The 12,436-nt window shown below is 43.6% G+C and overlaps 1 protein-coding gene across 5 annotated transcripts in view; it reads left to right on the top strand.

Annotated features, from left to right (window-relative positions):
• The window catches only part of LOC147104952 (breakpoint cluster region protein), an 859,255-nt gene that overhangs the window by 13,605 nt on the left and 833,214 nt on the right, over nt 1–12,436 (top strand). For 2 of the 5 annotated variants that reach the window (XM_085962100.1, XM_085962103.1), the window contains exon 2: nt 4,632–4,775. The exons of 2 other annotated variants lie outside the window; for them this stretch is intronic. In XM_085962100.1, the coding sequence (XP_085818226.1) occupies nt 4,632–4,775 (144 nt within the window). The remainder of the gene's footprint in view (nt 1–4,631; nt 4,776–12,436) is intronic. One more of the 5 variants, XM_085962101.1, reaches the window with a different exon arrangement.

Raw genomic sequence — 12,436 nt, 5'->3', positions numbered from 1 at the left:
ATGGTGATAGATTGGGAAATGTTGATATTCAGAGGGATCTGGGGTCACGAATCACAGAAAGTTAACGTGCAGGTACAGGAAGCAATTAGGAAAGCAAATGGTATGTTAGCCTTTATTACAAAGGGATTGGAGTATAAGAGTAAAGAAGTCTTACTGCTATCTAGGGCCTTGGTGAGACCATACCTGAAGTACTGTGCACAGTTTTGGTCTCCTTACCTAAGGAAGGATATACTTGCCTTCGAGAGAGTGCAGCGAAGGTTCACCAGACTGATTCCTGGGATGGCGGGATTGCCCTATGAGGAGAGATTGAATAGACAAGGCCTATATTCCCTAGAGTTTAGAAGAATGAGAGGTGATCTTATTGAAATGTATAAAATTCTTCAGGGGCTTGACAGGGTAGATGCAGGGAGGATGTTTCCCCAGGCTGGGGAGTCCAGAACTAGGGGTCATAGTCTCAGAATAAAGGGTCGGCCATTTAGGACTGAGATGAGAAATTTCTTCACTCAAAGCGTTGTGAATCTTTGGAATTCTCCACCCCAGAGGCCTATGCTCAGTCGTTGAGCATATTCAAGACAAAGATCGATAGATTTTGGGATATTAAGGGAACTAAGGGATATGGGGATAGTGTGGGAAGGTGGCGTTGAGATAGAAGATTGGCTGTGATATTGAATGGTGGAGCAGGCTAGAAGGGCCGAATGGCCTACTCCTGTTCCTATTTCTTCTGTTCTTAAAGGAAGATGGTTGTGGTTGTTGGAGGCCAATCATCTCAGCCCCAGGACATCGGTGCAGGGGTTCCTCAGGGGAATGTCCTAGTCTCAACCATCTTCAGCTGCTTCATCAATGACCTTCCCTCCATCATTAAGGTCAGAAGTGGAGATGTTCGCTGGTGACTGCGCAGTGTTCGCAATTCCTCAGATAATGAAGCTGTCCATGCTTGTATGCAGCATGATCTGGACAATATCCAGGCTTGGGCTGATCCACAAAGGTGCTAGGAAATGATTACCTCCATCAAGAGAGAATCTAACCAACTCCCCTTGACATTCAATGGCATTACCATTGTCGAATACCTCACCATCAATATCCCGAGGGGGGTGGTCACCATTGACCAGAAATTGAATTGGACCAGCCACATAAATACTGTGGCTACAGAGCAGGTCAGAAGCTGGGTATTCTGCGGCGAGTGATTCACCTTCTGTCTCCCCAAAGCCATTCCACCACCTACAAGGCACAAGTCAGAAGTGTGATGGAATAACATAAGAACATAAGAAATAGGAGCAGGAGTAGGCCAATCGGCCCCTCGAGCCTGCTCCGCCATTCAATAAGATCATGGCTGATCTGATCCTAACCGCCAATCCACTATCACAGAACCATCTCCTGAATCTAACAGAATTAGACACACGAAATAGGAGCAGGATCAGGCTACACGGCCCCTGGGCCCGCTCTGCTACCCACAGGGCCATGACCGATCCGAACCTAGACTCCTGCCCAAATTCCTGCCCGCTCCCTGTAACCCTTAATTCCCTTTACTTCTAGGAAACTCTATTTCTGTTTTAAATTTATGTAATGATGTAGCTTCTACAGCTTTTTGGGGCAGCATATTCCATGGACCTACCACCCTCTGAGTGAAGTAGTTCCTCCTCATCTCAGTTTTGAAAGAGCAGCCCCTTATTCTAAGACTATGCCCCCTAGTTCTAGTTTCACCCATCATCGGGAACATCCTCCCCGCATCCACCTGATCCAACCCCTTCACAATCTTATATGTTTCAATAAGATCGCCTCTCATTCTTCTGAACTCCAATGAGTAGAGTCCCAATCTACTCAACCTCTCCTCGTATGTCCATCCCCTCATCCCCGGGATTAACTGAGTGAACCTTCTTTGTACTGACTCGAGAGCAAGTATGTCCTTTCTTAAGTATGGACACCAAAACTGTACGCAGTATTCCAGGTGCAGGCTCACCAATACCTTGTACAACTGAAGCAATACCTCCCTATTTTTATATTTTATCCCCCTAGCAATGAAAGACAACATTCCATTGGCCTTCTTAATCACTTGCTGCACCTGCATACTAACCTTTTGAGTTTCATGCACCAGGACCCCCAGATCCCTTTGTACTTCAGTACTTTCCAGTTTCTTGCCATTAAGATAATAACTTGCTCTACGATTTTTCCTGCCAAAGTGCATAACCTCACACTTTCCAGTATTGTATTCCATCTGCCAAATCTCTGCCCACTTACTTAGCCTGTCTATGTCCCCTTGCAGGTTTTTTATGTCCTCCTCACTCACTACTTTCCCTCCCATCTTAGTATCATCTGCAAACTTTGATATGTTACACTCGGTCCCCTCCTCCAAATCATTAATATAGATTGTAAAGAGTTGGGGACCCAGCACTGACCCCTGCGGAACACCACTAGTTACTGATTGCCAGTCTGAGAATGAACCATTTATCCCAACTCTCTGCCTTCTGTTAGATAGCCAATCCTCTATCCATGCCAGAATATTACCCCCAATCCCGTGATTTTTTTATCTTAAGCAATAATCTTTTGTGTGGCACCTTGTCAAATGCCTTTTGGAAGTCTAAATACACTACGTCCACTGGTTCCCCTTTATCCACCCTATATGTTACTTCCTCAAAGAACTCCAGCAAATTTGTCAAACATGACTTCCCCTTCATAAAACCATGCTGACTTTGTCCTATTAAATTATGATTATCCAAATGTCCTGTTACTGTCTCCTTAATAATGGACTCCAAAATTTTACCTACCACAGACGTTAGGCTAACCGGTCTATAGTTTCCAGCCTTCTGTCTACTGCCCTTTTTAAATAAGGGTGTTACATTAGCAGTTTTCCAGTCTGCCGGGACCTTTGCTGAGTCCAGGGAGTTTTGGAAAATTATTACCAATGCATCCACAATCCCTACCGCCACTTCCCTCAAGACCCTAGGATGTAAGCCATCAGGTCCAGGTGATTTATCCGCCTTGAGTCCCATTATTTTACCGAGTACCACTTCCTTAGTGATTTTGATCGTGTTTAGCTCCTCCCCCCCCCCCCCCCCCCCCTCCCTTTAGCCCCCTGTTTGTCCAGTGTTGGGATATTCTTGGTGTCCTCTACTGTAAAGACTGATATAAAATATTCATTGTGTTTTTGCCATCTCCATATTTCCCACCATTAATTTCCCGGTCTCATCCTCTAAGGGACCAACATTTACTTTAGCCACCCTTTTTCTTTTTATATAACTATATAAAAACTCTTACTATCTGTTTTTATATTTTTTGCTAATTTACTTTCATAATCAATCTTTTTGTTATTTTTTGCTGTCTTTTAAAGTTTTCCCAATCCTCTATCCTCCCACTAGATTTGGCTACCTTATATGCCCTTGTTTTTATTCGAATACTATCCTTAATTTCTTTACTTAGCCACGGATGGCTATCTTTTCTTTTACACCCTTTTCTTCTCAGTGGAATATATATTTTTTGGAAGTTGTAAAATAACTCCTTAAATGACTTGGGAATCAAAAACACCATTTCTAAATTTGTGGATGACACCAAATTTGGGGGTATAGTCAATACGGAGGAGGACTGCAACAAGTTACAGGAGGACATTAATAAACTTGCAGAATGGACATATCATTGGCAAATAAAGTTCAACATGGATAAATGAGGTATTACATTTTGGTAGGAAGAATAGGGAGGTCACTTATCACTTGGAGGGTGCGAGTCTAGGTGGGGTAGAGGAACTAAAGGGATCTCGGAGTACAAATACACAAATCACTAAAAGTTGCGACACAGGTTAACAAGGCCATAAAAAAGCAAACCAAGCTCTAGTGTTTATTTCTAGAGGGATAGAATTGAAAAGTAGGGACGTTATGCTAAACCTGTATCGAACCTTGGTTAGACCACACTTGGAGTGCTGCGTACAGTTCTGGTCGCCATATTATAGAAAGGATATAGAGGCACTGGAGAGGGTGCGGAGAAGATTTACAAGGATGGTACCAGAAATGCGAGGGTTTTCCTGTGAGGAAAGGATGAACAGGCTGGGTCTCTTTTCTCTTTGAAAAAGAAGGCTGAGGGGTGACCTTATAGAGGTCTTTAAAATTGAGAAACTTTGATAGTGAATAGAGAGAGAATGTTTCCACTTGTGGGGAAGAGCATAACTAGAGGCCATCAATATAAGATAGTCACCAAGAAATCCAATAGGGAATTCAGAAGAAACTTCTTTACCCAGAGAGTGGTGAGAATGTGGAACTCGCTACCACAGAGAGTGGTTGAAGCGAATAGTATAGATGCATTTAAGGGGAAGCTAGACAAGCATATGAGGGAGAAGGGAATAGAGGGTTATTCTGATAGATTTAGATGAGGAAAGACGGGAGGAGCATGGAGTAGTTGGGCCGAATGGCCTATTTCTGTGCCGTATATCCTATGTAACCCTATGTTAATATGAACTAACCAATGTGCAACAATTTTTAGTTAAACTTTGTTTTTTTTTAAGATAAACTTTAGTTTTTTTTAACCTGTTCCTCCATGTTACGTGTCACCAGTTTTCAGTCACTTGAAATTTCATCTTTGGTTAGTTGCCAGTGAACAAGATGCATGTATCTAAGTACAGGTATGTGGTGTTCTCTTTTCCTTCTCAGCAGCAATACAAGTGGCCAATATAATTATGGCTGCCTACCAGCACCGCCCTGAAAGATGCATCCAGTACTGCAGGGATGTCCAGCCTATTGGGGCTGGATCCATTTCAAAGACAGTGAGTGGATCACCTGTGATTATGCAGAAATGTAAGTCCCCCTAACACACAATGCAATAACCTTCATAAGCACAAAAGTGAGATGTCTTGTAAGCTAAAAAAGAGATCCCCATACGCAAATGCCAAGCCATTATACACAAATCAGTCAAGCCCTTGCGCCACCATTCAGTAGAAAATTGCCCAGGTATATCTTGTCCACAAAAAGCAGAGTAAATCCAACCTGGCCATTTACCATCCTAGTAGCCTCCCCCCAATCATCAGCAAAGTGATGAAAGGAGTTGTCAACAGTGCTATGAAGCAGCACTTACTCACCGATGCTCAGTTTGGGTTCTACTCGGCTCCATACTTCATTACAGCCTTGGTCCAAACATGGACAAAAGAGCTGATTTCCAGAGGTGAGGTGAGAGTGATTACCTTTGACATCAAAGCAGCATTTGAATGAGTGGCACCAAGGAGACCTAGTAAAACTGAAGTCAGTGGGGATCAGGGGGAAATCTCTCCAGTGGTTAGAATCATAGAATGGTTACAGCACAGAAGGAGGCCATTTGGCCCGTCGAGCCCGTGCCGGCTCTGTGCAAGAGCACTTCAGCTAGTCCCACTCTGTAGCCCTGCAAATTTTTTTCCTTCAGGTAATTATTCAATTCCCTTTTGAAAGCCACGATTGAATCTGCCTCCACCACCCTTTCAGGCAGTGCATTCCAGAACCTAACCACTCGCTGCGTAAAAAAGTTTTTTCTCATGTCGCCTTTGGTTCTTCTGCCAATCACCTTAAATCTGTCCCCTCTGGTTCTCGACCCTTCCACCAAAGGGAACAGTTTCTCTCTCTCTACTCTGTCTAGACCCTTCATGATTTTGAACACCTCTACCAAATCTCCCCTCAACCTTCTCTGCTCGCAGGAGAATAACCCCAGCTCCTGCAGTCTATCCATGTAACTGAAGTCCCTCGTCCTTGGAACCATTCTTGTAAATCTTTTCTGCACCCTCTCTAAGGCCTTTCACATCCTTCCTAAAGTGCGGTTCCCAGAATTGGACACAATACTCCAGTTGAGGCCGAACCAGTGTTTTATACAGGTTCATCATAACTTCCTTGCTTTTGTACTCTGTGCCTCTATTTATGAAGCCCAGGATCCCGTATGCTTTTTTAACTGCTTTCTCAACCTGCCCTGCCACCTTCAATGATTTGTGCACATATACCCCCAGGTCTCTCTGTTCTTGCACCCGCTTTAGGTTTGTACCCTTTAGTTTATATTGCCTCTCCTCATTCTTCCTACCAAAATGTATCACTTCACACTTTTCTGCATTAAATTTCATCTGCCATGTGTCCGCCCATTCCACCAGCCTGTCTATGTCCTCTTGAAGTTTATCACTATCCTCCTCACTGTTCACTATACATCCAAGTTTTGTCTCATCTGCAGTGATCCTAGTACCGACCCCTGGGGAACCCCACTGTGTAGCTTCCTCCAGCCCGATAAACAACCGTTCACCACTATCTGTTTCCTGCCACTTTGCCAATTCCGTATCCATGCTGCCACTGTCCCTCTTATTCCATGGGCTTCAACTTTGCTGGCAAACCTATTATGTGGCACTTTATCAAACGCCTTTTGGAAGTCCATGTACACCACATCAATCGCATTGCCCTCATCAACCCTTTCTGTTACCTCATCAAAAAACTCAATTAAGTTAGTTAAACACGATTTGCCTTTAACAAATCCATGCTGGCTTTCCTTAATTAATCCACACTTGTCCAAGTGACTGTTAATTTTGTTCTGGATTATCGTTTTTAAAAGCTTCCCCACTGCCGAGGTTAAACTGACTGGCCTGTAGTTGCTGGGTTTATCCTTAAACCCTTTTTTGAACAAGGGTGTAACATTTGCAATTCTCCAGTCCTCTGGCACCACCCCCATATCCAAGGAGATTGGAAGATTATGGCCAGTACCTCCGCAATTTCCACCTTTACTTCCCTCAGCATCCTAGGATGCATCCCATCCGGTCCTGGTGACTTATCTACTTTAAGTACAGCCAGCCTTTCTAGTACCTCCTCTTTAGGTCACGTCTTGGGCTTCCTATCTAGTTGGGACACAAAACATTCTGCAGAAATCTGGAATGGAGTCAGCCACAAAGGGAGAACACACTCTTCCTAAGGTTAAAGGTGGTCGCTGGTCAGTTCAACGAATGCTGACGTGTAAAAGTGAAGCTTGGCCTGTATTGAGGGTTAGGTTTGTGTAATTTATTACTTATGTTACGAGGAGCAATAGGGATTAAATTGAAATTCACAGAATTGTATTCTGTTTGTTCATAATACATGAAAAATAAACCAGAGTGTTTCAGTTCACCTTCTGGAAGATGGAAGAACCAACCATGAGGGCATTACAGTATCCAGTGCAAACATGAGGGGTTGTTTATTGCACTCCCCCCACCTGGGTCACACTTTCATGTGACTAAATATTGGGCAATAAAAGTAATGTCCTGAACATAGGGGATGTGGGATCTGTTTATGGGAGAGATTGCTGCCGCTAAACCTGGGAGAAAATCTAGGACAGATCTGAAATTTGTAACACCCATGTTATCTGTTCATGGGCTGCTGCCAGTGCCTTCTGTCATTGGCTGCATTGAGCACAAAGTTCCATGCAAGTGTGATTCTCCCTTCTGATTATTTTTACTTCCTATGGATGGAGATGCTGTAACCTCTGTTCAGTGCCTCCGTGCTTGTGTAGCTCAGATTAGGCACTGAACTGACCAGGGTTCAAATTAGTGTCCCTCTGACTCTGGGTGCTGAGTGGGGTGCAATAGTGCACAGTGTTGCTGTGTAGCCCTGACTTTCTCATTTTCAAGTCTAAAGTAGTGCTTTGCTTACTATCCACTATCTTTTGATAAGGTGACATTGTGTTGAGGCAAACAGAATTTAATTGTTCCATTGATTTGTAATTCTATTGCTAACAAAAATAAATTATTCAATGTTATCTACTTGTGTTAAAAAGTATTTACAAGAATGATCCTTTTGTTTTATGTAACTGACCATTTTGATTTCAAAAGCTGTTGTGGTAGGTTTAAAAGAACTGAGATTTGTGTTTTTGATATGTTCACACCCATGTGTACAGCACCTCTTGTAAATTTTTGATCGCTGTCAATTGCACTTTACAGCTAGTGATGTAGTTGTTGGCCCTCATTGGCTTAACTTACAAGCCATTAGACTCTGGAAGATTAAGGCAGAGGAAGATATTGCAGTGTAATTCGGAGCAAGTGTAAGACAGTTCCAGTCTGTAAACAACTGGCAAAAGTAAATTGACTGAACTGGATTGTTGAATTTATGATTGGCGTGTGCTTTTTAAACAAGCCAATAGGGAACAAATCAGCCATCTAGTTCTGTACCTCACCTGGGAATATTATGAAGGCCTCAGAGAGCAACATAACATTAGAAATAGGAGCAGGAGAAGGCCATATAAATTAAAATCACGGTTACAGTTAGATCATGGCTGATCTTCAACCTCAATTCCACTTTCCCGCCTTATCCCCATATCCCTTGATTCCCTTCAAGTCCAAATATCGATTGATTTCAGCCGTGAATATACGCAATGACTGAGCATCCACAGCTCTCTCGGGTAGAGAATTCCAAAGATTTACAACCCTCCGAGTGAAGACATTTTTCCTCATCTCAGTCCTAAATGGCCAACCCCTTATCCTGAGACTGTGCCCCCTCTAGACTCTGCAGCCAGGGGAAACAGCCTTTCAGCATCTACCTTGTCAAGGTGCCTCAGACTCTCTTATTTCAATGAGATCACCTCATCATTCTTATAAATTCCAGAGAGTACAGGCCCATTCTACTCAATCTCTCCTCATAGGACAGCCCTCTTATCCCAGGAATCAATCTAGTGAACCTTCGTTGCACCACCTCCAAGGCAAGTATATCCTTCCTCAGGTACGGAGACCAAAACTGTGCCCAGTACTCCAGGTGTAGTCTCACCAAAGCCCTGTACAATTGCAGCAAGATTTCCTTGCTCGTGTACTCTGACCCCCTTGCAATAAAGGCCTTCCTTCCTAATTGCTTGCTGTACCTGCATATTAACTTTCTGTGTTTGGTGTACAAGGACAAGGTTTAGGGAGGAAATTCCAGAGCTCGGGGTCTAGCCGGATGAAAGCCTGGCTGCCAATGGTGGATTCACAAGAGGTCAGAGTTGGAGGAATGCAGAGTTTTTGGAGGGTTGTAGGGCTGAAGGAGGTTACAGAAATCAGGAGGGCGAGGCCATGGAGGGATTGCAATACGGGGATGAGAATTTTAAAACACAAGCACTGGTGGACTGGCGTCCCCTGTAGTTCAGTGAGCACGGGTGATGGATGAATGGGAGTTGGTTTAAGTTAGGATTCAGACAGCAGAGTTTTGAGTGATCTCAAGTTTATGGAGGGTGGAAGATGGAAGGGTGGGCAGAAGAGCATTGGAATAATCAAGTCTGAAGGTAACAACAGCATGGATTCGGGTTTCAGCAGCAGATGGACTGAGTGGGCCTGAGGTGGGCGATATTCATTGAATTTGGTTGCAAACATGCCACTGACCATTAAGTTATCCTTTTTTTCCCCTGTCATCACATACGCTTCCCTTTTTCAAGAATATTCATTAACTCTAATGTAATCATTGTTTGGGATGAACAAAGCCAATTGTCTTGTAAATGTGACTGCATTCTCAGTCTGTGCCTCTCTCTTACACACGCACCCTCTCTATACTCACTACTACAGCTCTCTCACACTTTCACTTTGCAGAAGCGTTGGAAAAGATCACTCAATGTAACATTTACTGTGTTATGAAGTGAAATCATGCAGCCACCACATTGGCCATTTGTGCCATATAAGAGTACAGGGTATTTTGTGTCATTTTTATATTTAGATTGTAATTTTATTTTTTTGAACAGGTATAAAATACATCGGATATACGGCACAGAAACAGGCCATTCGGCCCAACCAGTCCATGCCGGTGTTTATGCTCCACTCGAGCCTCCTCCCGTCTTTCCTCATCTAACTCTATCAGTACAACCTTCTAGTCCCTTCTCCCTCATATGCTTATCAAGCCTCCCCTTAAATGCATCTATACTATTCGCCTCAACCACTCCCTGTGGTAGTGAGTTGCACATTCTCACCACGCTTTGGGTAAAGAAGTTTCTTCTGAATTCCCTATTTGATTTCTTGGTGATGATCTTATATTGATGGCCTCCAGTTTTGCTCTTCCCCACAAGTGGAAACACTCTCTCTGTCCACTCTATCAAAACCTTTCATAATTTTAAAGACCTCTATTAGGTCATCTGTCAGCCTTATAATTTCAAGAGAAACGAGGCCCAGCCTATTCATCCTTTCCCGATAGGTATACCCTCGCATTTTTTGTATCATCCTTGTAAATCTTTTTTGCACCCTCTCCATTGCTTCTATATCCTTTTTATTATACAGGAAACTCTCGATTTACCGGCACCTAAATAACCAGAAATCTCTGTTAACCGGCAAAATTCAGAAGTAGATTCCGGTAAGTTTTACTTCATATCAGTGGCCGTTCCTGGATCTGTGGCTGTGTAACCGGGGTTCCTGCACCTGTTGCATAGCAACAGGGACGCCTGTATCTGGTGGCCGGGGTTCCTGCACCTGTTGCATAGCAACAGGGACGCCTGTATCTGGTGGCCGGGGTTCCTGCACCTGTTGCATAGCAACAGGGACGCCTGGATCTGTGGCTCTCGTACCTTTTACAATACCTCTCTGTAATCCGGACTTTTTTATAAACCGGCACCCCGTCGGTGCCGGATAAAAAAAAAAAGTTTCCTGTAATATGGCGACCAGAACTGTACACAGTACACCAAGTGTGGTCTAACCAAGGTTCGATACAGGTTTAGCATAACATTTCTACTTTACAATTCTATCCCTCTAGAAATAAACCCTAGTGTTTGGTTTGCTTTTTTATGGCCTCTCACTAGTGTGTAAATTTACAGTAAAAGCAATGCATCCCTTGCACTCCTTTTCTTTCATTTCTCAATCCTGTTCCCAACCTTCCTACCTACCCCCTCGTCTCCGTCAATCCACTGAAGCTTAATTTACTGAGAAATTGGGCCACTGCCAAAGCTGCTTTCTATCTGTCAGAAGTGGCAGAGGTTAACTGACCCTCAGATTCCACCTCTTCTTCCTTCCCTGTCCTCGGGGAAGAACCTTTTCTCTGTTTGTTACCTTCCTATCCTGTTCTGCTGAAAAGTGGAACTGTTTAAAATGATGGTAGTGATTTTGTTCTCTGCCACACTATGATGTACCAACAAACCACACCAATGTATTCCACCGTGAAGCCACCCTCTTGAAAGTAATACCCCCTGCTGGGGAATATTTTTAGGGGCATTTCCAGTACTCTCTGGTACTTGTCCAAGTGGAATTTTCCGTTCATGAGTCTAGTCAATGAATTTTTATAAGCTGTTCAAATTGGGTTAGCAAAGAAAAAATAGGGACGCAATTGAAAAGTATTTGCGTGGCTTTATGCATCCACTCCAGTATATCCTACCTTTTTATAGGTGATCTCCCTGTGATGAAGATGTACTGCTTAGCAATTTTCTCAAGATTGGTTATTAGTGCACACAGTTATTTCTAATCATTTTAAGTCTTTCTTCATTAAGGACTTTTTCAATATCAACATTATTGAATAATGTTTAGTAAAATACTATCTGGTAGTGAACTATAAGATGCATGGAGCAGCCAAGACACACAGGGCAGCATGGTGGCATAGTGGTTAGCACTGTTGCCTCACAGCGCCAGGGACCCGGGTTTGAATCCGGCCTCGGGTGACTGTCTGTGTGGAGTTTGCACATTCTCCCCGTGTTTGCGTGGGTTTCCTCCGGGTGCTCCGGTTTCCTCCTACAGTCCAAAGATGTGCGGGTTAGGTTGATTGGCTATGATAAATTGACCCTTAGTGGTAGGGGGATTAAATACGTGGGGTGGGATATGTGTTGGTGTAGGGGTTACGGGGATCGGGTGGGATATGTGTCGGTGCAGGCTCGATGGGCCGAAATGGCCTCTATCTGCACTGTGGGGTTTCTGTGATCTGTGATTTGTAGATGGTTGAGGAAATTTTGAATGTTTTATGATTTGTGGGAAAGCACCTGGGCTCTTGACAGGATAGTTGGATGTTGAACTCGTCTCAAAAGGAATCTCAGTCGCACAAATATGTGTGCACTAGTTTGGTTGTTAATTAGTCCAGAACTGAATGGTACATCTTTATAAAATATGGATGATTTCTGCACATAAACTTTGCGAACATAATGTAGCCTGAGGTGAATTGCTTTGTGTTAAAAACAAGGACTTCAACAATTATATCATTCTGACTTTTGAGAGGTCAGGAAACAAAAAGAAATGTGACCAAAAAATAAGGATGTCCTGGTAGCCCTTCCTGCAGGCTAGGATTTGAAAAAAAATTCATTCACGGGATGTGGGCGTCACTGGCAAGGCCAGCATTTATTGCCCATCCCTATTTGCCCTCGAAGGTGGTGGTGAGCTGCTTTCTTGAACCGCTGCAGTCAGTGCAGTGCTGTTAGGTAGGGTGTTCCAGGATTTTGACCCAGCGACTATGAAGAAACCATGATATATTTCCAAGTCAGGATGTTGTGTGACTTGGAGGGTAAATTTGAGGTAGTGGTATTCCTATGCGCCTGCTGCTCTTGTCCTTCCAGGCGGTAGAGGTCGTGA

This window comes from Somniosus microcephalus, chromosome 19 (assembly GCF_052327205.1).
Source record: "Somniosus microcephalus isolate GS21.2 chromosome 19, FLI_Smic_1.0, whole genome shotgun sequence".
In the NCBI taxonomy this organism is placed as follows: Eukaryota; Metazoa; Chordata; class Chondrichthyes; order Squaliformes; family Somniosidae; genus Somniosus; species Somniosus microcephalus.
This window is presented reverse-complemented; position numbering and strand designations above follow the sequence as displayed.